At 38.3% G+C, this 25,332-nt stretch overlaps 1 protein-coding gene across 2 annotated transcripts in view; it reads left to right on the top strand.

The window, feature by feature from the left end:
* Positions 1 to 23,448, top strand: part of SGCZ (sarcoglycan zeta) — a 393,503-nt gene extending 370,055 nt beyond the window's left edge. For both annotated transcript variants that reach the window (XM_054028998.1, XM_054028999.1), the window contains exons 6-7: positions 1,380 to 1,503; positions 19,525 to 23,448. In XM_054028998.1, coding sequence (XP_053884973.1) covers positions 1,380 to 1,503; positions 19,525 to 19,719 — 319 coding nt within the window. In that variant the 3' untranslated portion in view covers positions 19,720 to 23,448. The remainder of the gene's footprint in view (positions 1 to 1,379; positions 1,504 to 19,524) is intronic.
* The last annotated feature ends 1,884 nt before the right edge of the window (positions 23,449 to 25,332 follow it).

Raw genomic sequence — 25,332 nt, 5'->3', positions numbered from 1 at the left:
TAAAACATTACAATATGCCTAAACCCAGTTGTCTATGCTACTTAATAGCTATTTCAGTTGACTTTAGCTGGCAAATCCTTTATATCAAACAATTCCTTTCTTCATCCCCTTATAAATACATTTTGTTATACTTCTGGGTGATTATGAACTACTACTCAGGGATCAAACTGATAGAAGGAAAATGCAGAGGAACAAACCACTTCACCCACTTTTCTTCCAGCTATCTATCTAGGTGATGAACTGGCTCTCGTTGTGATAGTATCTGAGCACCTCATGATTATTAATGGATTTCATCTTCATAGCACCCATGTGAGGTTAGGCAGTACTATCCTCATTTTACAAATGGAGAACTGAGCTACTGTGTAGATTAAGTGATTTGTTCAAGTTTGCTCATTCTAAATAAGATCACATGATAAGTCTTTGGCTGATCCAGGAATTGAATCCATGCCACTTGAATCCCAGTGCAGGGCCTTGTCCACTAGACCATCTGTCCTTTTAAGCCCTGCATGTGAGCACTATCACCACAAATCCTCACCACTACAACTCTCAGTAGCAGAGAAGAGTGGAGAACTGTGAGCTAGCAGTGCAGAGAGAGCTCACCCCTTGGCTTTGAGTGGTCCAGGATCTTGAGAACAGAGTGTGAGGAAAAGAAGAGAGAGAAGGGGGAACTAGTGGATGGACAAAAAGAGAAATGTGGTAATTGCAATGAGAAGTGATACAGAGAATATGGCAGATATTGTGGGGTTGAAGAGGTCAGTGAGCAGTTTGCAAAAGGGGGTGAAATGTGTTCAGAAAGCAGAGTAATATAGGCTGAGGGCCTAATCGATCTCTCACTCCTCACTCGCCTCCTCATCCCCAAGCAAGTGAGTAGCTCCAGTGCAGTTAGTAGTAGTTATTTATATGTTGTGAAGGAAGAAGAGGTCCAACAGAATTGAAACTGTTGTTAAAAAAAGTCAAAGGAAACATTTCAATTTGGATTTTGTTTAAATGTACATCTGGCATTGCATACACAGGTTAGACATTGCTTTTCAGCAGTCACAATAGAAAGCAGCATATTTGTACTAACGACACTTCAGTCTTGGAGCAACTATCAACTAAATTAGGCCTCAGTTCAAGAAAGCGTCCCTAAGCAGTACAGCAAACATGCATAAATCCCATTACTTAAAGTTAAGCACATACTTAAGTACTTTCTTGAACAATGATGGGCTTAAGTGCATGCTTAGGTGATTTCTTGAATCGGAGTCACAAAGAATAATAAATAAACCACTCATGCAACAATTCACTTTTCATTTTCTTTGTCTTGACAATGGATTTTCATCAGCACATGCTGTTTATATGAGGTTTGGGTTTTTTATTAATGGATACTTTTTCTTTTTCAGACTTGAGTCTCCAACTAGATCTTTGATAATGGAAGCTCCCAGGGGAGTACAAGTTAGTGCAGCTGCAGGAGATTTAAAGGCAACGTGTAGGAAAGAACTGCACTTGCAGTCCACGGAAGGGGAGGTAAGCTCAGTCTGCAATGAAATACTATGCAGTTCTGTCCATCAAAAAAAGTAAATAATATAAAGAAACTATTTAAGTAATACTGTATGTAAGAATCAGGTGTATATGGTAAGAAATTCTCTGTAGCTGCCTGAATTTAAAAATGGATTTACTCCAGCCTGGCTCATGAATTATTGAGTGAATGGTTAAATTTTGTTCACACCATTTCTCTTAGGAAAAAGAATGTTAACAAAATACAGATGTGAGTATTTGCCCTAGAAATAGCAGGGCGTAGAATGCTGCTTAACATAGCAGCAGAGGACAAGTTTCCCCAAATCCATCACCAGAGTCCTGGTACAGAGGCAGGTATGAGCTAGGATTTTGCATATATACACAATTACGTTGTGTGAATGTGCACAGAGAGAGTTAAATTGAAAATTTGGACCCAATCAATAAATCTTAAATTTGGAATGATATCTTGACAAGGCCTGAAAAAGGAAGAGATGTTATATTTTCTAACTTTCCCCAATTCAGTTTCACTGCTCTCTCTCCTTAAATTGTTGTTGCCTCTCTGAGAGATTGAAAGCTTTAGTTCAATGATATACCACACCATCTATGTGATATTTCAGTGATCAGTTCAGTATGAATAGATTTTTGGGGCAGGACTCTCCACTTGTGTGGTCATTTATACCTGTGCAAAGTGGGTATAAAATGCGACCAGAGCAAAATGAGAATCAGATCCTTGGTTTTGTTGTAACTCAGTTAATCTGTGATAGTGGTGACTGGAAGATTACTGGAATGAGAAGGAATCTTTTAATTTTCTTACCTAAAAATGAAATACACCTCTACCCCGATATAACACTGTCCTCGGGAATCAAAAAATCAAACCGTGTTATATCGAACTTGCTTTGATCCACCGCAGTGCGCACCCCTGGCCCACCAGAGCGCTGCTTTACCGCATTATATCTGAATTTGTGTTATATTGGGTCGCGTTATATCGGGGTAGAGGTAATATTAAGAAATCTTGGACAATAGCCTCTTGAGAGCTCAGTTCCCAACTAGACAATTCAGTGAAGTGGCTAGATTTTCAAATTGTTCTTAGTGGGAATTGCTGGGTTCTAAGTACTTTTGAAAATCTGGCCACTTCATTTAGGTACCTGAGAACTAAGCTCTTTTGAAAATCTGTCTCCTTGTGTTTATATATCACAGCTTCCCCAAAGAATTCCAAATGTTTCACAAACTATACAAAATGCGTATAACAGCTTTGAAATATACCCACATCTGTGGTGATGGGTAGCCACCAACCATTGCACAGCATAGTGTATTACAATACATACAGGAATGTTGTGGCCAAGGACTCTGGGTCAGAGCTCTACTTTTATGACAATTTTCAAGGGATTTTTAATTTCCATGCAGCATACTTAAAGTACAATGATAATTTTCTGGCACTAAGCCTAGATTCTCCACTCTTGTTCTGTGCCTCCTTTTCAATTTTTCTCCAAACCCACTTCTTCCCACAATCCCTTAAGAAGTTACTCATATACTAGTGCAACCCTCAGAAAATCTCATTTAAAGAGAAGGAACTTGTATGATGCATTTCAAATGACACAAGGAAAACAGCTGTTTTAGAGCAAAACTAAACCTTTAGGCTCAACATTCTGCAAAGGACAGCATGTAGCCAAAGGGACACCCTAAAGGTATGTCACAGTAACCATTTCTCCCATGATTCCCCCTAGCTGTGGGGTACCTAAGCTACTTCACTCTTTGGGGGCATACCTTATTTCCCCATGTATATGCTTCTTCCACTATTTCCACTGTGTCTGGGTGGAGGGAGTGAATTTGTGGCTCTGGCCACTCCCCATCCACTCCTCACCCATTCTTAGCACCTTCTCATCCACTTTCTTATAGTGGAGAATACAGGTTGTGCAGTTCTTCTCTCACATCAGCAGCTGAGGGGGAGGAGAGGGCAAAAATAATGCGTCCTATGTGGCCATGTTAGGATTAGTGATAATCTAGATTTTATTTCTACTAGCCTCCAACCTCCCTCACCCTTGCCCAGTCTAATATGTCCTTGAGTCACCTTACATTTTCCACGTAGTACCTGTGTCTTACTTTTGCTCTACCTTTAATGGCATTTCTCATGTACTAATGTAATACTCAAACTTTTTTTAAACTGTTAGCTCTTTGAGGCAGTGAGTGTGTCTTTAATTTCTCTGTTCAGCACTATGCACATCTATGGTGCTTTTACAAATGTTTTATTATAATAATAATCATAGGTGCTGACTCCAGGGCTGGCCCACCCATGGTTAAAAAATAGTGGGTGCTTAGCACCTACCAGCAACCAGCTCCCCACCAGCACCTTCCACTGTGATCGGCTGTTCTGCAGCATGCAGGAGGCACTGGGGGGAGGGGAAGGAGTGGAGATAGGGCATGCTTAGGGGAGGGGGCAGAACAGGGGTGGGAAGAGGTGGGACGGGGTCTGGGGCAGAGCGGGGGTTGAGCACTCCTGGGTCAAGGAGGAAGGTGGCACCTGTGATAATTGTGAACCAACAGTTGTGAGGATAACCTCTAGCCCATGGGTTGATGAGGGATTTTGTCATGTACCCTGACTGCTATTTGCTTTCCTGACCATTCTTCTGAAGTACTGTTCTCTCATCTCCATGTAAGGTATTTTTGTAAATGACATTCAATGACCTAGTTTAGCCTAGATACTTTGGTAATGAGCACCTAAGGACAGTTAAATTGATTAGATTCTTTATCCAAAATTCAGATTCACTTAAGTGTTCAAACTTAACTGCCTCTAGATGTCATGGAGTTGTAGCAAGATTGACAAAACTATTCAGGTGATAAAAGAAGGTTCCATTCTCAGATAAGGGTTGCAGATATTTTACTCCTAACACAAGTCTCTGTTTAGAATGTTAATAAATTCTCAACACAAACCTGACAGGTTCTTGGCTGAACACCAAATTGGAGCATTTGTTAAATTCTTAAACCGACATGAAAAGCATAGAAACCAAAACTCTATACACATCTGGGATTTCCCAGGTGGTTGATTCCATAATGATTTGTTAATTCATTAATAGTTGTCATGAAACATTACTTTTCTGCCCACCCCCTACCAGACAAGCACCACCCCTAATAGATAGTTATCATAGCCAAAATTATTTTATATGCTTATGATACTTTGTTTAATTCTTCTAATGCTGGTAACTTTTTTGTGTTCAGCAAAGGAACATCCATGGATCTGCCCCTAAATAAACACAGGAATTCCATACTGGATCATACCAAGGTCCATCATATCTGGTATGCTCTCTCCAACATTGACCTGTACAAAATGATTCAGTGAAAGATGCAAGCAATCTGCATAGGCAAATAATTTGTGATTCCCCGCCCCCCCCCCCCCTTGACTCATCCTGATCTCTAACAGAGATTGCTTTAAGCATTGAAGCATGAAGATTAATATCCCTTCCACAACATTTTTGTTACCATTAATTATGATAACTGTGGATATTCTTGAGCTCCATACGAATGTTCAATTCCTGTCTCCACTGCAACTTCATGTGGTATAGGAAATGATGTGAGGAGGTGGCAGGGGGTTTGCTGGATGTAGAGATAGCAGGTATCTTACCCTCTTTCCACTCCCCTCTTCCCTCATCCCCTACAAAAAGTCCAAATGTCCTTATAATGCAAGGTTCTGGGAAACAGATAGCTCAAGAGATTGGTAGCAGGCTACCACACTGGGTTCTTGTGGGTCAGCATTTCATCTGTCATCCGGGTCAGTGGTGATAGCAAATAGTACTGACTAACTGATGGTAGGTAGGGAACCTATGAGTAATGATCTGGCAGACTTCATTCAGTTCCTAAGGGACAGATTTCCACATCAGAACACCTGTATCACAGTTGCTGGAATGCATGTCCCCGTGTGCTTTTTGTCACCTATAAATGATAGTACCAGAAGCACTAGAATGCTATTCCGGTTCCCAGCAGATAACCCAAAGACTTACTGAGCGTGAAGACTAAATTATCTTTTCATCCCAAAAGTGGTCCTTCTAGAATATGTTTTGGTTGAGCAGTCTGGAAGAGCATGACTGTTGATGCTCATTTTGTATTTTTCTGTGGACACATAGGGGACTTCAGTGTTCAAGGCTAGCAGTCCAGCACCATTCATAGATTCATAGATTCTAGGACCGGAAGGGACCTCGAGAGGTCATCAAGTCCAGTCCCCTGCCCTCATGGCAGGACCAAATACTGTCTAGACCATCCCTGATAGACATTTATCTAACCTATTCTTAAATATCTCCAAACCTAGACCTCCCTTGCTGCAGTTTAAGCCCATTGCTTCTTGTTCTATCCTTAGAGGCTAAGGTGAACAAGTTTTCTCCCTCCTCCTTATCCCTTTTAGATACCTGAAAACTGCTATCATATCCCTCTCAGTCTTCTTTTCCAAACTAAACAAACCCAATTCTTTCAGCCTTCCTTTATAGGTCATGTTCTCAAGACCTTTAATCATTCTTGCTCTTCTCTGGACTCTCTTCAATTTCTCCACATCTTTCTTGAAATGCGGTGCCCAGAACTGCACACAATACTCCAGCTGAGGCCTAACCAGAGGCGAGTAGAGCGGAAGAATGACTTCTCATGTCTTGCTCACAACTCACCTGTTAATGCAGCCCAGAATCATGTTTGCTTTTTTTGCAACAGCATCACACTGTTGACTCATATTTAGCTTGTGGTCCAGTATAACCCCTAGATCCCTTTCTGCCGTACTCCTTCCTAGACAGTCTCTTCCCATTCTGTATGTGTGAAACTGATTGTTCCTTCCTAAGTGGAGCACTTTGCATTTGTCTTTGTTAAACTTCATCCTGTTTACTTCAGACCATTTCTCCAATTTGTCCAGATCATTTTGAATTATGACCCTGTCCTCCAAAGCAGTTGCAATCCCTCCCAGTTTGGTATCATCTGCAAACTTAAGCGTACTTTCTATGTCAATATCTAATTCCTTAATGAAGATATTGAACAGAGCCGATCCCAAAACAGACCCCTGCATAACCCCACTTGTTATGCCTTTCCAACAGGATTGGGAACCATTAACAACAGCTCTCTGAGTATGGTTATCTAGCCAATTATGCACCCACCTTATAGTAGCCCCATCTAAATGGTATTTGCCTAGTTTATCAATAAGAATATCATGTGAGACCATATCAAATGCCTTACTAAAGTCTAGTTATACCACATCCACTGCTTCTCCCTTATCCACAAGACTCGTTATCCTATCAAAGAAAGCTATCAGATTGGTTAGACACGATTTGTTCTTTACAAATCTGTGCTGGCTATTCCCTATCATCTTACCACCTTCCAAGTGTTTGCAGATGATTTCCTTAATTACTTGCTCCATTATCTTCCCTGGCACAGAAGTTAAGCTAACTGGTCTGTAGTTTCCTGGGTTGTTTTTATTTCCCTTTTTATAGATGGGCACTATATTTGCCCTTTTCCAGTCTTCTGGAATCTCTCCCGTCTCCCATGATTTTCCAAAGATAATAGCTAGAGGCTCAGATACCTCCTCTGTTAGCTCCTTGAGTATTCTACGATGCATTTCATCAGGCCCTGGTGACTTGCAGGCATCTAACTTTTCTAAGTGATTTTTAACTTGTTCTTTTTTTATTTTATCTGCTAAACCTACCCCCTTCCCATTAGCATTCACTATGTTAGGCATTCCTTCAGACTTCTCGGTGAAGACCGAAACAAAGAAGTCATTAAGCATCTCTGCCATTTCCAAGTTTCCTGTTACTGTTTCTCCCTCTTCACTGAGCAGTGGGCCTACCCTGTCTTTGATCTTCCTCTTGCTTCTAATGTATTGATTCATGTACACTAAGTTTTGTATAAGAAATTGACAAAGCAAGTAAGTGGAGAAATTTCATGAGAGAATTTCAATCACAGAGATTAATACAATTAAAAATTATTCCTAATAAATAGTTTACAATCTATTTCCTTGTTAACTTACTAAGAAGTGGGCTGTAGTCCACGAAAGCTTATGCTCTAATAAATTTGTTAGTCTCTAAGGTGCCACAAGTACTCCTGTTCTTTTTAATGACTATAGAGTTTATCATTATTGTTCTATTAGTATATCACATTTGTAAGTGCAATCAGACACATTTTAAAAGTAATCTTTGCTCTTCTGTAATAAACACAGCCTTTGTCAATCAGTCTTTGTGCACACGGTGTTTGCCGTATTTGAGACTAGAGGTTTTATACTAGAAAATAGTTCTTTTGTTTTGTTCACATACTGCCTAATCAAATTGAACTTTATAAGGTTTGGAGACATTTACTTATTCTGTTAATCACTTGAGATAAATGTATTGAATCTGTATTTTCTTTCTGTAGAAAATATTACAAGAAAGGAATTGTCTAGCACTTGGAATACATTTGTTATAACCATATTAGCAGAACATTATGAATTTACCATGGATTAAGCCATGAAAGATAGACTTCCCTTTTATTTAAGAAAACATTTAAAGTTTTGTGGGTTTTTTTTAAGAATAAAACTGTTTACCAAATACTTTTCCTCCAGTTCTATTTCTTGTACAGTATAATCCTTAGTCTCCCACAGCACAAACTGAAAGTCTTTGCAAGCATTCTGCCTTCTGCTGTCTGATGCATTTTCTTTTTATTTACTTCAGTATTATAATAATCCTTTTATCTGTATTATAAATAATAATGCATGATCCCAGATTGAATACTGGAGGCTGTAATTTAGTCTTAGATTCTGCTGCCCTTTATAAAGCACTTGAGCTGCACCCTTGTGATTCAAGGCATCAGCAGAATCCTTTGATTCAATTACAGCTTGGCATTTAATTGTGAACTATGTATTACTCTATAAATAAACCATAGCCAATGGTTTAAAGCAGCAATCATTTATACATAAAATGGAATCAGAAACTCTGGGCATTAAAAGATCTTATCAGCTCACATAAGTGGAAAAAAGAACATTCCATCATTGCAAATGCATCCCCCTGGCTGCTAGTTGACTATTACTTCCACATATAAACACAATAGAAAAGTTCAGATGTTCAGATCACTTCTGAATAATGCTATTCGCATCCTGTAGCTACTAGCTTTTGGTACTCCTGCAAATATATAAAAGTTCATTGAGTTGAACCAAAAAATTACCAGTATATAACAGTAACAAGTTTAAAGGATTATTTGATGCTGGCAACTCAGTGGTCCAAAATATGACTTGCCTAGCCCAGCTCTTATGAAACCTAATTCTGATTCTCCTATTTACCCAAACTGCTCCCATGTAACAGACTCTGAACTTTAGCAGCATCACATTGGCTAACAAAGGCCAAGTGTAATCAAGAAAAAGAGACTCTTGGTATGTCTACACAGCTGCTGGGACAAGTCTTGCAGCCTGGGTCAATAGAGTTGTATTAGCAGGGCTCATGCTAGAAAGTCCACTAAAAATAGCAAAGTGGACATTCCAGGTTGGGCTGGACTTCGGACTCTGAAGTCTGAGGGGTAGGGGTGGGCTTCAGAGCCAAGCTCTAGCCCAAACCAGAACATCAAAGTAATGTCTACACAGCTATTTTTAGCATGCTAACCCTAGCCCTGATAGTGCAAATCTGTTGACCCAGACTGCAAAACTCACTCCCGGCAGCTGTGTAGACCACCCTCTGAGACTACTCATATATGCGAACATATCCATCTTTATTGTCACCTTGTCCCCCCACTCCATCCCCCTTTGGTTGTTTATCCACCTTCTGTGCCTAGTTATTATAATCCTAGACTGCAGGATCTCTTGGGCAGAGGATTGTCTTTGGTTTTTTTTATTTATACATTGCCTAGCATAATGGGGCCCAATCCCTGTCTCGGGCCTCTAACTACTACCATAATAATAATGACATTACAAATTATGCTAAATATTAGGATATATTTCCTAAATATCTCACTGTGAGACTGTTGACTATCCCCAAGGAAGTGGTTGAAACACCATTATTTGTATCTTTTCAAACCTTACAAAACAGTTGACAGTACACTTTTCTCCTGATCTTCTGTGGCTTTTTGTCCTTAATATCTTTTGGCTTCTGTGACTTATTCATCAAAATAAATATCATTCAATAAAAGAATTATAATTATTGGGTCAAACTCCAATTTTAGTTACACTTGTGAAAATTCCATTGAAGTAAACAGAGTCACTCCAGATTTATATCTGTGTAACTGAGATCAGAATTCACTGTAGTCATCTAAATATTTATATGGCTCTATATTATCTGGTCCAGTAAGTTTGGAAAGAAGTCTGAGCTACCTGATCTGTTGACAGTGAAGGCTAGGACTACAGCTGGCTGGAAAAATTCGAGTGAAATGTTTTTTGTTTTGTTTTTTTTTGGAATTTCCTGATTCATCAAAATCAAAACATTTTTGCGGAGAGGGTTTATTTCTGATGGAGTTCCAACAGAACTAAGCCTATCAGGCAGGTTTCCTACCAGCCTACCTAATAGCAGCTTCCAGGCTCCCAACTCCTTGACAGCCACCTGGTGGGCTGATAGGGAGCCTGGAAGCCCCAGTTCTTAAGGTTCATGGCTCCTCCGCATACAGGGTTCCAGGAAACAGCCCATGTGGTGGTTTGTTTTGGAGCAGGGAATGCTTGGCTTTCAGAGTCCACAGCTCTGGAGCGAGTCACCAGGCAGTCTACCCCAGAGCTAGTGCTCCATTTCCTTTTGCAGAGAATTTTGAAATTTGTGGATTTTGTTCTGCATTGGAACAAATCCAGCCTTTGAAATTTCTAAGTCCTCCTTGAAATTGAATGACTTTTCTTTGCCTGGCTTTAGTGTTGCCAGAGTAGAAATGACTGTTTGAAGGCAACTATAATTTCAGGGATGAAATAATGCCTGAAGTGAATTCATTAAAAATTAGTGATAAACAGAATTGGGAGAACAAATAAGCAGTAGACAGCTATTCTATTGGATCACCCTTCATATTCTATTGGATCACCCTTCAAAATAATGCTTAACAATTGTATTCTGTTTTTCATCTTAAGATCGCTTTGTAAATTTTAACTAATTATGTGTCACCTCTGTTAGGTAGGAATGTAATCAGTAGAGCTGGTGAGGAACTTTTCAATGAAACCTTTTTTTCATCAAAAAATGCCAATTGGTTGAAACCAAAACAAAACCAAACTTCAAAATCATCAGACTAGCCCATTTTGACATTTTCAAAATGAAAAGTTCTGATATTTGCTTCCAAACAACTTTTCATTTAACATTTAAGTTAATGAATAGTAAAAAAAAAATGTTAAATTAAAAAGATCGAAGTGGAAACAAAATGGTTCAAAATTATCAAAAGAAAATTGACTGACCCAATCTGAATATTTTTTCAATTACCAATTCATGAAAATTCTTGAGATTTTGACTTTCAGGACAGGATTTTTTTTTCAAAATCTTTAAAATTCTTGCTGTATTGGAAATTTTTTTTGACAAGCTCTAATAGTTCTTTGAAGGAATGGGCTGTGTGGGAATAGAATGTTAAAGGGCAACAGTTTGGGTGCTAAACTTGCATTTTCAAACATACCTACATGTGAAAACTGCACTGATGGGAGCCTAGTGACCCAATTTGTGAAAACAACCATCTGTGCTTACAAAACAATAACATATGCAAACTAATGCACAGAAGAGACCCAACCCTGGGCCAAATCCTCAGTTGGTGTAAATCAGCATAGATCCATTGTACTCGGTAGAGTTTGTGAGAACAAAACAGATTAGGTTTCTAGGTGAATTGGCTGATATCCACCAGAGATTTTCAATAATTCTGGCTCAAGTTGCTTATTGAGAGAAAGATGACTTAATATCCTTTTAATAAATTGTTATTAAAGTTAATCAACAAACAACAAATAAATCAAAACTTACCACTAAGGCTAAACTACTGTAAACTAACCAAGGGTTCAACAATTAAGTTAAACTGAGGTCAAAATAAGAGCAAATAGACAAGTTAACAGCAATATTGAAATTAAGCAATACATTTAGTCAAATCATCAAATTAATACAGCAGATGATCTATCCGTATAAGTCCTAAAAGATGAATCTAAGGAGGTAGCTCGCTGTCTATTGAGTAACAGACCCCACTTAGAGAATTTCCCTATGGCAACAAAATCAGCTTAGCTCAGAGCCGCCCAGAGGTGGGGGGCAAGTGAGGCAATTTGCCCCAGGCCCTGGGCCCTGCAGGGGCCCCCACGAGAGTTTTTCGGGGCTCCTGGAAAGGGGTCCTTCACTTGCTCCGGGGGCCCCGGAAAACTCTTGCGGAGCCCGGGCTCTCGAAGCTTCTTCCGCTCAGGGTCTTCGGGGGCAATTCGGCGGCGGGGAGTCCTTCTGCCCCGGGACCCACCACCGCAGTGCCCCGAAGACCCGTTGTGGGGGGTTCTTCCACTCCAGGACCCGCCGCCGAAGTGCCCCGATGACCCATGGCGGGGGGTCCTTCCGCTTCGGGACCCGCCACCAAAGACCCCAGACCCCCTGAATCCTCTGGGCGGCCCTGACTTAGCTACCTGAATATTTTAATACTAAAATCAAATTATTGTTTACCACTAAGTCACATCCTCAGAGACAATTGAAGCTTCCACCTTAGATCTCACTATTATGTACAGTGGCTAATCTGTTTCATCTCCCCTGCCTCCACCAAACACATAACAGACGTTAACAAAACACTAGGATAAACAAAGTTGAGCAGCGCTCACTGAACAGATTATAGCTAACAGCTTAGTTTCGCTGGTCTCTTTCACAGAAGGGGAACACACATTCAGTTCTTTTACAAGGCAGAGTTTAGGGCTATTTAGATTTGGGAGGTTATTCATTAGCACTTTCCCATGTGGTTTGTACAGGGGAATCCTCAGCCAGGAAACTACAGGTGGTTTGGAAACTTAACACCGCAAAAAATCTGCCCCACAGTATTGACTGTGATCCCTTGACCTTTGTGGTATTATATGTTTGGCCCCCAGGCTGGAAACTGCTGATCTAGGGGGTCAGTCACAATCTCAAATGCTGATGAATCTTACTGTTTATAATTACAAAAGACCCTGGGTGGAGAGTGGGCTATATTGGTATCTTTAAGACACCTTTGCACCTTCCTGACCCTAGGCATGCCCCATAGGACTTGCAAGGGAGTCCTTGGAAGGGAGCTTTACAGCTGTTTTCTACTGTTCATGTGCTGGGAGAATCCTTATGGCATTGAGGAGCCAGAGCTGCAGTGAAAATCTCACAGCATATCCCTTCAGCTCTCTCTGAGTCCTTACTTCAACAAAAGGCCTCAGCTGGAGTATTGTGTCCAGTTCTGGGCACCGCATTTCAAAAAAGATGTGGAGAAATTGGAAAGGGTCCAGAGAAGAGCAACAAGAATGATTAAAGGTCTTGAGAACATGACCTATGAAGGAAGGCTGAAAGAATTGGGTTTGTTTAGTTTGGAAAAGAGAAGACTGAGAGGGGACATGATAGCAGTTTTCAGGTATTTAAAAGGGTGTCATAAGGAGGAGGGAGAAAACTTGTTCACCTTAGCCTCTAAGGATAGAACAAGAAGCAATGTGTTTAAACTGCAGCAAGGGAGGTCTAGGTTGGACATTAGGAAAAAGTTCCTAACTGTCAGGGTGGTTAAACACTGGAATAAATTGCCTAGGGAGGTTGTGGAATCTCCATCTCTGGAGATATTTAAGAGTAGGTTAGATAAATGTCTATCAGGGATGGTCTAGACAGTATTTGGTCCTGCCATGCAGGCAGGGGACTAGACTTGATGACCTCTCGAGGTCCCTTCCAGTCCTAGAATCTATGAATCTATGAATCTATAAAATTCTGAAAATTGATGTCAACAGGAATTTTGCCGAAGTGGGGATTATAATAGCTGGGGAATTTGGCTCAGAACAGTTTTGAAACCCTTTGTTTTGTTTTTTATTTAGACTGTTAAAATATTTTGTTTTAATGTAATAGCTTTTTTCATATTGTTTTTCTGTCTAGTCAAATATCTTGTATGCTTCCACTGGAAATTGTCCTTTTTTCTCTGTGCATGTCATGTCATGTCATGCCTGGCTCTGGCCAAGATATGATTTGTGAACTACTGTAACAAAAAACTTACCTGTGGTACATAATTTTCAAAAGGAAAGCATTTAACTAACATCCAGAGCTAATGTAAGAAAGCACTTTGTCACAGTATTGCTACTGAACATGAAAAAATCAAAGAATTTCATAATCTTTTTGCCCAAATCCTAGGAGACTCAACATAATTTTACCGTAAACACATCCCTGCTAGTAGTTCTAACTCTTTTAAACATTTCTCATAGCTAGAGTATGCTCTTTTATGAATTCCCATTGAGGTTTGGATCTTTTTTTTATCAAAAGGTTCACTTTGCTTTGAGTTGTTCCTTATGAAGATCATTATATCACAACGCTGTCTTGTCAGACAATAATGTAGTATTGCCCTTTCTTCTTTACCACTCCATTTGCATGATGTCATATTGCATTGCCAAATGTATGCCTCATAGCAATTAATCACAGGAAGAAAACAAAAATGCTGCTTTCTATATTGTAGCAAAACCAAAATCAAGTTGTCACAGCATCGCAGTGTGAAACCTGAAGTAGAAATTAAAGTTAAGCAACATTCCAAATCTTCAGATGACTAGAAAAAATAATTGCAGCAGATTCTCTTCTGACTTACACCAGGGTAATTCCATTGAAGTTCCCATCTACAGCAGTACAACATACCTACATTGACATTCTGCACAACTATAGCTACAATGATATAAAAAAGACCATGATAGATTCATAGATTATAAATCCAGAAGTCTAGATTATAAGGACATGGAATTTCCCTAAATTAATTCCTGTTTGAACTAGAGCATATTATTTAGAAAAACATCTTGATTTAAAAATTTCCAGTGATAGAGAACGTACCACAGTCCTGGTGAAGTTGCACTACTGATTAATTACCCTCACTGTTAAACATTTATACTTTATTTCTAGTCTGAAATTTGTCTAGGTTCAACTTCAGTCATTTGATTTTGTTATACCTTTGCCTGCTAGAATGAATACCCCTGTATTGTGGGTACTTTAGATTGTAATTGTCACCCTTTCATCGTCTTTTTGATAAATTTAATAACTTATGCTCCTTTAAGGAATGTTTTCCAATCCTTTAATGATTTTCATGCCTCTTCTCTGAACATTCCAATTTATCAAAGTCCTTCTTGAATTATGGACAGCAGAACTGGACACGGTATTCCAGCAGCAGTCACACCAGTGCCAAATACGGAGGCAATATCATCTCTTGTAGCAGGGTTGCTATTTATTGACCACCCACTTTTAGCCAGAGGTGACTCTGCAGCATGCTCACTCTGTTTCCCCTATTCAGGGCCACTTAGGAACTCCTCGGAGTATTTCTTTGGACTACCCCTCACCACCACATGGGGCTGGGTTAATAGGTGAAAGCAGTGCACAGTGGTCCTCAATGTTTCCAAAATAAACACAATAGTTCAAACTCATCTCAGGTTCTTCTTTTGCATACGGAGCTCTTATTCTACCCCAGACTGTTCTTTATGGACCCGTGATGCTGTCCTTCCTAGCAGGAGCTCAGCCTACTGGCTCTGGCATCCTTCCCCCTGTCACGGCACTTTCTGTTCTGAGGGATAAGGCAGCATATATACAGCCCTCTTTTGGAGACATTCCTGTCCAGGTGTTCAGGAGAGAGGGGAGCCTTGCCCCCATCCTTCTGTACAGGATCCTGGTCCAGGGGCCTTAAAGGGACAATGTCCTGGTTTTTCCCATCCATCTACTAATTCATCAGGACTGTTTCCTGTCTGCCTGCAACAAGACCATTTTTAAGTTTATTCCAACATTCCTGGAGCCAGGTTTTCTGGTCCCCTCTAGTCTGAAAGGGCCAGTTTACTCTGTGACACATCTCTAGTCCTATTCAATATTCCCCTGTTTATACAGGGAAGGATCATATTAGTTCTTTTGACCACAGCATTGCACTAGGATCACATGTTCAGTTGATTATCTATTGTGACCCTCAAGTCTTTCTTAGAATCCTTGCTTCCCAGAATAGAGTCCCATGTCCTATGAGTATATTGAAACGCATATTGTTGTTTGCTTCCAGTTTACCCAGTAATCTAGACTGGTCTGTCCTCTTCATTATTTACTAATACCTCCCAGTCTTTGTGTTATCTACAAACTTTTATCAATAATGATTTTATGTTTTTCTCCAGGTCACTGATAAAAATGTTAAATGGTGCAGGGCCAAAACCAATCCTGGTGACTCCCCAGTAGAAACACACCCACTCAATGACGAATTCCCATTTACACTTGCATTTTGAGACCAATTGGGTAGCCAGCTTTTAATCCATTCAGTGTATGCTATGTTGATTTTTATATTGTTCTAGTTTCTTGATCAAAGTGTTGTGCGGTACCAAGTCAAACATTATTACCTTTATCAGCAAAATTTGTAATCTCATTCAAAAAGTATATCAAGTTAGTTTGGCAAAAATCTGTTTTCTACAAACCCATGTTGATTGTAATTAATTATATTACCCTCCTTTAATTCTTTATTAATTAAGTCCCTTGACAGGTATTTCATTATTTTGCTGGGAGTAATGTCAGTCTGACAAGCCTATAACTACCCAGGTTATCCTGTTGACCCTTTCTTGGCTCTTGGAAGACAGCACACCATCCTGTTGTCTTTTTGCCTCTTGCAGAATGTTCTTTCCATTCTTCTTAGTATGGAATCTCCAACAAGGGTCATCTGTCTTCCTTGGACAGTTGGGGATCTCTTTGTGGGCACACTTGATTGCCTTGCGGGTTACGATATGTCCCATACAGCAATGTGTTCCATTCCTCCCACCAGGAACTTCAGAGTTTTTCTGCAGTTTCCTCACTGACAATATAACAGTAGGATACGTCTAGCTGTGTAGAATTCCTCTTGGTTTTCTTTCTGATAAATCATAGCCTGCCCATCATCATCCACTTTCGTTAGGGGGTTAGTGGTGCTTTCCCATGGCTTCTCTATTTGCAGCTGGTGTTGAATATAAAAGAATGTTTGCCTACTGAATTGAGGAGCAGCATATATGCTATGCCATTATGCATTCTATATATTTGCTGCCTATAATGTGGTAGATAACATATTAAAGCACTGGGAAGAAACAACTGAGGAGAATTGGCAGTTTTTCAAAGGGACACTATTAAGGGCCCAAAAGCAAGCTATTCCACTGGTTAGGAAAGATACAAAATGTGGCAAAAGACCACCTTGGCTTAACCACGAGATCTTGCATGATCAAAAAAATAAAAAAATAAAAAGAAGTCATATAAAAAATGGAAACTAGGACAGATTACAAAGGATGAATATAGGCAAACAATGCAGGAATGCAGGGGCAAGATTAGAAAGGCAAAGACACAAAATGAACTCAAACTAGCTACAGGAATAAAGGGAAACGACTACTTTTTATCAATACATTAGAAGCAAGAGGAAGATCAAAGACAGGGTAGGCCCACTGCTTAGTGAAGAGGGAGAAACAGTAACAGGAAACTTGGAAATGGCAGAGATGCTTAATGACTTCTTTGTTTCGGTCTTCACCGAGAAGTCTGAAGGAATGCCTAACATAGTGAATGCTAATGGGAAGGGGGTAGGTTTAGCAGATAAAATAAAAAAAGAACAAGTTAAAAATCACTTAGAAAAGTTAGATGCCTGCAAGTCACCAGGGCCTGATGAAATGCATCGTAGAATACTCAAGGAGCTAACAGAGGAGGTATCTGAGCCTCTAGCTTTCCTTGATAGGCTAACGAGTCTTGTGGATAAGGGAGAAGCAGTGGATGTGGTATAACTAGACTTTAGTAAGGCATTTGATATGGTCTCACATGATATTCTTATTGATAAACTAGGCAAATACCATTTAGATGGGGCTACTATAAGGTGGGTGCATAATTGGCTGGATAACCATACTCAGAGAGCTGTTGTTAATGGTTCCCAATCCTGTTGGAAAGGCATAACAAGTGGGGTTATGCAGGGGTCTGTTTTGGGATCGGCTCTGTTCAATATCTTCATTAACGAATTAGATATTGACATAGAAAGTACGCTTATTAAGTTTGCAGATGATACCAAACTGGGAGGGATTGCAACTGCTTTGGAGGACAGGGTCATAATTCAAAATGATCTGGACAAATTGGAGAAATGGTCTGAAGTAAACAGGATGAAGTTTAACAAAGACAAATGCAAAGTGCTCCACTTAGGAAGAAAAAATCACACATACAGAATGGGAAGAGACTGTCTAGGAAGGAGTATGGCAGAAAGGGATCTAGGGGTTATAGAGGACCACAAGCTAAATATGAGTCGACAGTGTGATGCTGTTGCAAAAAAAGCAAACATGATTCTGGGATGTATTAACAGGTGTGTTGTGAGCAAGACACGAGAAGTCATTCTTCCACTCTACTCGCCTCTGGTTAGGCCTCAGCTGGAGTATTGTGTGCAGTTCTGGGCACCGCATTTCAAGAAAGATGTGGAGAAATTGGAATGGGTCCAGAGAAGAGCAACAAGAATGATTAAAGGTCTTGAGAACATGACCTATGAAGGAAGGCTGAAAGAACTGGGTTTGTTTAGTTTGGAAAAGAGAAGACTGAGAGGGGACATGATAGCAGTTTTCAGGTATCTAAAAGGGTGTCATAAGGAGGAGGGAGAAAACTTGTTCACCTTAGCCTCTAAGGATAAAACAAGAAGCAATGGGCTTAAACTGCAGCAAGGGAGGTCTAGGTTGGACATTAGGAAAAAGTCTGGAATAAATTGCCTAGGGAGGTTGTGGAATCTCCATCTCTGGAGATATTTAAGAGTAGGTTAGATAAATGTCTATCAGGGATGGTCTAGACAGTATTTGGTCCTGCCATGAGGGCAGGGGACTGGACTCAATGACCTCTCGAGGTCCCTTCCAGTCCTAGAATCTATGCAAGTATTTCAGGATCCCCACCACCTCATAAGTCTCATAGTGCTATCTCAAGAGCATGTATCCACATTGAAACACCTTCTGGTATTTAGAGTTTCCAGTGTTGCACCTAGGGCAATGGCTGATCTTGCTTTAGCTTGGTGTGGAACTTCCTAACTCAAACTATCTTCCTCAGTTCATCCCTAATTAATTAAAAAAAAAACCCAAACACCTAAAAGCTCACTTTTTTCAGATGTTTTTTCTCTATCAGTCTGTCCCTCTGAAGAACTTATCTTTTTATTATTTTATTCATCTGTTTTATGAAGATTCATATACTGTGGTTAATTTATTCACCACCCTGAGCAATTTGCCAGATGGCTGAAATACTTTCTAAACATTATAAAACTATTTATAAACAAATTCATGATCACATCATCCTTTCCAAACTGGCCAGCCTGAGAACATTTAGTGTTGTTTTGGATGAGAGAAAGTAAAAAGGACATTTCTGACTGAGATACAATGTTCAGAAATCAAATGGTTATAGTTTGATTGTGCTCTTAACAAGACTTTAACCTTAAACCTTTTTAATCTGATTTCAAATCCAGTAAGCACATTATCTAGTGTTTGTGAACTCATATGATTATTTAACTAATATGTGTACGTAGTTATTGTTAAGACTATACAGTTTAGCATATTTCACAACAAATTTTCTGCTTCTAAAAGTAATACATGAAGGAATGACCCTTAATAGCACTTCACACTTATTACAATACAAATTGTTCGAGGTAGGGAGATGCTACTACATGGAATGAATGAATTTCTATCATAAAAGATACAAGAGAAAAATCAACCTGTTTAGGAAATATTCTCAGAAAGCTTTTGTATGGGCAGCCACTTACAGTTGAATAAATGTCTTGGGTGAGGAGTTGAGGTATTTGCATAGACTGTAATTATGTGCACTAATGTGTGTTCAAAAGCAATACCAGTAGAAATGTATGTTGTTTAGATATTCATATTAATCTCTCAGGTGCACATTAGAATAAAGTTTAAAATATTTTATATAAAGGATGGAAAAGGAAATTAAATTCAGTTGTTTGTTTATTTTTCCCCCTCTGCAGATATTTTTAAATGCAGATATAATCCGACTGGGAAATCTACCAATGGGTTCCTTTTCATCTTCCCCATCTAGTTCCTCAACTCCTCGACAGACTATCTATGAGCTCTGCGTTTGTCCCAATGGTAAACTGTATCTTTCCCCGGCAGGAGCAGGCTCTACTTGTCAATCCACTAGCAACATCTGTTTGTGGAGCTGAAATGACTCCGGTTTCTCCTCACACCAGAATAGCCTTTTGTTACTGTCCCTCTGCTTCACAGTTCTGCTCGGTTTCCCTTATGACAAGTCTGAAGCTTCAAATGGCCTGCAGAGCAACTTCTTCCAGTGTAAGCAGGAATACAACGCTGCCTTCTCTTGTGGCTCATGTTACCACTCAACGTAGAGATGGGAGTGAGATATTCAAAAATAAATGTAATCTTCATGAGGAAACCTGGATCATAATATCATCTTTTGTCCAAAAGGGAGAATAACACAGGTGCCTTTGCTACGTGAAGTGAAGCACATAGTTTTAGTTTTATGCAGGACCTGGATATGAACTGCACACATATATACAGTACTTATACAAATTTGCCCAGAATCCAATCGTGAGATGAATAGGTAACCCCTGTATGATAATTAACTTTACTGTCTGAAAGCACAATTTTCCATTCATCTTTTTGGATGTACACTTTTATCCCTGAATTTTAAAATTTTGAAGCATTGTGTGATGCTTGCTTTACTAAACAATTAAAATTCAGTACATGGTTTTTAACAAAAAAAAAAAAAAAAAGACAGAATCCCTCTGAGTTTTGTTTCTTTAAAACAAATGTGTTGTTACTCTGTCTTCTAAGTCTAGGGTTTTGTATGTTTAGGTAAATTTTGCAAGCACTCAGCAATATTAAATTTCCAGAGTTCAAAACACATCAACTCTTGTTTTGTCAGATCTGAATAGCCTTACACAGTTATTAGTGGGTTATTGCACATGAAGTGATTGCTTTAAGTAAAACATTCAGTTCTGGAAAAGAACAGGATAAAGAGGGAAATACTGATGATATGAAACTGTCTGATCAAATAGGTATTTTTCAGAAGACCTTTATGATTGGCAAAAAAAAGACACACTCTTCAAAGGTATATCTTGTCCATTTTATAGCATTTATAGCTTGTCTATCCGCTGCCATTTGAACATAATACAAACACATAATACTAATGTAGTGCATAACACCAAGAAGCAATTCCATTACAACTGGAATGGCGCCCTCAGATTTATTATCCTTTTTTCTTTTGTCATCTGCTATTAAGGTTTTTAAAGTGATAGCATTAAAAATCCATGAGCAAATATGAAATGACATAGAATATTAACAAGTACATTGACATTGTGTTGACTCCACCAGGTCTGTGTTTAGATAAAGCTATCATAGTTCCCCTCAGCTTTCCATAGTAACTCTCTTTTTGACTAGCTGACCTGGGAACTTAGTTCTGTTCCATTTTTCATTACCTTTTTTTTTTTTTTTTTAGTAATTGAGCTCCTGCAAAAGACACTTTGGTATGTTGTTGATAAATTTGTCTCACTGCTGCTTAACAAGAGTATCTTGAAACTTGCAGAATCCAGGAATGTAAAACAGATAAAAAATGTTTCCTATTGTGGGAAGATGACTTGATAACAATAAGGTAAGTGTGCTTTTAAATATTATCTTTTCAGTTATCCCACCCAGCTCATAGTTTTAGCTGTGTCTAACTATAAGAACACCAATGCAATGACTAGCTCTCAAATTAACTCTGAAGTCAGGGAAAGTAGTATTAGAGGGGTAGAAAATAAAAAGTGAAACTTGGCAACCATAAAAATGTGATTAATTTTCTATTTTAGTGTCATCTATAGGGTTTATTTTGTTCACTACAGGTGACATTCACCCTTATGCAGAAGACCAGCACAAGGTCTGTACACTGCTTCACAGGTACTTGGCCTTGTTCTAGTCTTATGTGTAGGGATGAATTACACTGAAAAGGAAGAACTATCCCCTCTGCTACTACATAGTCAAACAAGGATTTTAAATAGACTACTTCATTTGCTCAGATTTCTTCAGCTGTTAACTATTGAGTTAAAGTATTTGTTTTGAGACTTTAATTCCTTGTCTTTAATAAAGAAAAATATTTCTGTTATTAGTCATTTGTTTTCCTTTTTCTATAAGCTCATTCTCTGCAATACAAGAAATAAAGAATTGTAGCATTGCAAGAAAACTGTAGGAACTGTTAATGTATACTTGACCTTCAAACGACCTTATGAGGAAAGAGATCTTTCATTTGGGCACATAGGTAACAGAATGTATGTGTAAAACTCATCAGGACAAATGATATTCCAGGGAGAGGAGGACACCACTGAATGAGTGTGTGTGTCTGAGCTCATACATTCCATCACCTGTGCCCAAGTGTGTATGCTGGTAATTTAAAAGATGGGCAAAAATTGCAGAGAATCATTGATTCAGTGAATTTAACCTTTTGTGCTGTTCTCAAAGTATTTGTGAACAGACTGAATATTTCTTTGCTGTTTAAAGTGCATTGCAGAATGTTTGTGCAAACAATGTCAGCCTGTGGGAACGGCTTGCAATAGTTTGCTGAGTATTCCCTTGAGTATTCTCCATTCATGTTATTTGAACTGTATGACTGGTCACCTGAATCATATGGTAGAGTTTTGGTTCCCTGTCTGAATGACCTAACTTGTATAAACTATTCTACTTCTGCGTGAACTGAAATTCATTACATTGCAAAAACAAATTGAATTATGTGATGAGATTAATTTTGGCTACAAGACTGAATTCATTTTCCACTAGCATTTGTATGTTCAGTGTTGCCAACTCTTGCCAATGTTAATGTGAGTCTTGTGAAATTGGACATTTTACTTAAAACCCCAGCTCCTGGAAACAAGTGAATATGTAAGAATCTCAGCATTAATTTTAAAAAAAAGTAAGTTTCTAGCTCTCAAGGTTATAGAGAAAAGCTTAAAAATGTGACCCTTTTTTTTTTTTTTAAAGGCAGAAGGAAAATAACAAGAATGGCTTACATTTTTTTTCCTATCTCATGATTTTTGTGGCCTGACTCATGAATTTTGAATGTTTGGAGTTGGCAGTACTGAAAACCTTATTTACAAGTTCCTAAAATGCTTTAAATTGTTTCTCCCTGTTTCCCAGTTCAACTGGTGATAATGCTAAAAAAAAAATGCAAAGTTGCACATACCCATGTATTTAGTTTTCGATGAAGGGCAAGTGGATGCTCTCAGCAAATAGATCACACACAAACAGGGAGTGATATCACTACATTTCAACTATTGATTTTATGAAGTTGAGGTGTAAACTAAAGGAGTCCACATGTTCAAAACCGAAGGATGTTTTTTATTGCTGTCCTTGCCACCTGTCACCTTGCTGCCTTGCCTAGTCTCTTGGTGTCTTAAATGTTTTTATGGCCATTTATACTAGCTACCATTCTGCTCATGATAAAGCAACTGCAACCCTTTACCCAATTAGTTTGCTTGACTGGCTGAATGTTCCGATACCCCTCTTTAGAAAAGGTATGCGCCTTCTTGTCATGGCTAAGGCAACACCTTCCCAATTTCCAGGTCATTGCATTGTGACGGATGTAGGGCAGGGGTGAGAGTCCCAAAAGCATTTTTAAACCTTTTTTCTTTTAAATTAGTAAATGTCCAATTTGGAAAATAATACCTGGGGCTAAAAAAAAATCCTCTAAGGTGCTTTATAATATATGAATACATGTATCACATACTGCCTCTTTTTATTAGCCTGTTAGCTTGGGCACTACTGAAGTGGTTTTATAGTTGGCTGACCCCCTCAGAATTGCTCATATGGCCACAATGAAATATAAAAAAGACCTTGTTAGCTACATGTATTAATATATATTATAGTATAATATGTTGTAAAAATGTCCCTGTTATAATAGAAAAGGATACTGTCTCTTTCTTGTTTAAAAAATAATAAAAAAAATTGAATGACCTCTTTGAGCACTGTTACCTGTATGGTTTTGTACTGCAGTTCATTCACTGGTTAAATGTTAAAGACCAAAGACTGACACTTCTAATAGTATGACAGGGTGCTTCCACTTATTCTGTTGGAAGGAAGAGAGGAGAAGTTGTAATTACAACATGAAATGGTAATGTACTTTTGCTCTGTGCAGCATTTTGAGCTGTAGATTTTTTTTTCCAGAGGGATAGTGTGTCAGTGTTGTCCAATTACATTGTTCTTTAGACATAACCATATCTTTCACTGATTATGAGATCATGAAAAGAGGAAAGAATGTGTATTCCAAAATGTGCCAAAAAGTTGCTTACTTCAACTGAATTTATAATTTACATTGTTTTGCTTGCACAGTGGTTTAACTGGATAACACAATTCACTTTAGACCAATTTAGAAACAGAGGGCTATTTAGTATGGATTGAAGAAAGAGCCATAGGGACTGAAAGAAGTTGATGATGGATGTTAAGGATATTCAGCTGTAATAACTTGTGATATTTTTAGGGTTTCTAAATCATTGCCTACATGTTAACAAAATAAAAGCCAAACTTAGAATATTGGAGTTATCAGCTGATTCACTGTAATGCAGATGCAAACTGGGTAAGAATTTGAGTGTTGTATTGTTTAAAACCATACTTCAAAAAAGGTCTGCTAACCATTTTTTGTTTTGTTTTGTAACTATCATGTTAATGTTTTTTCTTGTGTGTATAGATATATAAAAAGATGAAAATATTTTCTTAAACGTACTATGCAATGTTTGTAAAATTGCAATATTACCAAAATTACAAAAGCTGTGCTTTTGTACTCTCTTGCTGTATGTAAAACAAATCTTTTTCTATTTAAATTGATTGTTTGTCCTATAAATTGTAGATAACATATTTAGTCAAAAGCAGTATACTGTATATTCAAGATTTTTTTGTTTGGTTTGTTTTTTTAGTGATATATAACAGCAAGGTTTTGGAAGTTGGAAATTACTTTTGTTGAAAAGGTGGAAGTTCTGCAGCATGTAATTAACACATAGAATTTACAATATGTACTGTACTTTGTATTTGGTCTTAGTATTTTCATATGGTGCTACTGTATAACCACAATGTGATAGATTAAATAGGAAAACAATGAACAGAATTCATTCAGGATGATCAGATGTCACCGGGAGACTTGAAATGTTAGTACTGAAGAGAAACCAGTTTTTTGTGAGTAGCACATTTCCTATTTTGTCTAAATTTGCAATTTGGTAATAATTTTTCTTGGTTCAATCTAATTTTCTTAACTACATATAAAACAGAGATTGCTAGAGATTGTTTTGAATTTTTTTTTTAAAACCACCAACAACATATTTAGATTGACTACTTTGCAGACATTCCAACCTGCAAAATGCATGGATTTTATTTTCATGCCAAGCTCGGAGAAGTTAAAACTAAGAGCATGATTCTAATTTATACTAAGGCCACTTTGCACCACTCTTTTGAAGAAAAGGATCCTTAAAGTCAACATAAATTATATTTGTACCTACTTAGACCCCCTTAACCTTAGAGCTGGTTGGAAATGTTTAGGTGAAATGTTTTTTAATTTAAAAGTCCTGTGGTGTTGAAAGCAAGACTATTTGTGAAAATGGGTCAGTTTCAACGAATCTCCCAGCTAAAAATATTCTTGAAAAAAGTATTTTTAAGATGTTTCATTTAAATGCTTTTGAAACAAAAAAAAAAATCAGTTTTTCCAGTTTTACTTTTTGTTTCAAAATTTAAGTTAATTAGACTGAAAAAAAGTTAAAAAAGAGAAAAACAGGTTGAAATTTAAATGAAATATTTCAAAATGA

Source organism: Malaclemys terrapin, chromosome 5, assembly GCF_027887155.1.
Source record: "Malaclemys terrapin pileata isolate rMalTer1 chromosome 5, rMalTer1.hap1, whole genome shotgun sequence".
Taxonomy (NCBI): Eukaryota; Metazoa; Chordata; order Testudines; family Emydidae; genus Malaclemys; species Malaclemys terrapin.
The sequence above is the reverse complement of the archived record's forward strand: the minus strand, read 5'-3'. Positions and strand labels throughout refer to the sequence as shown.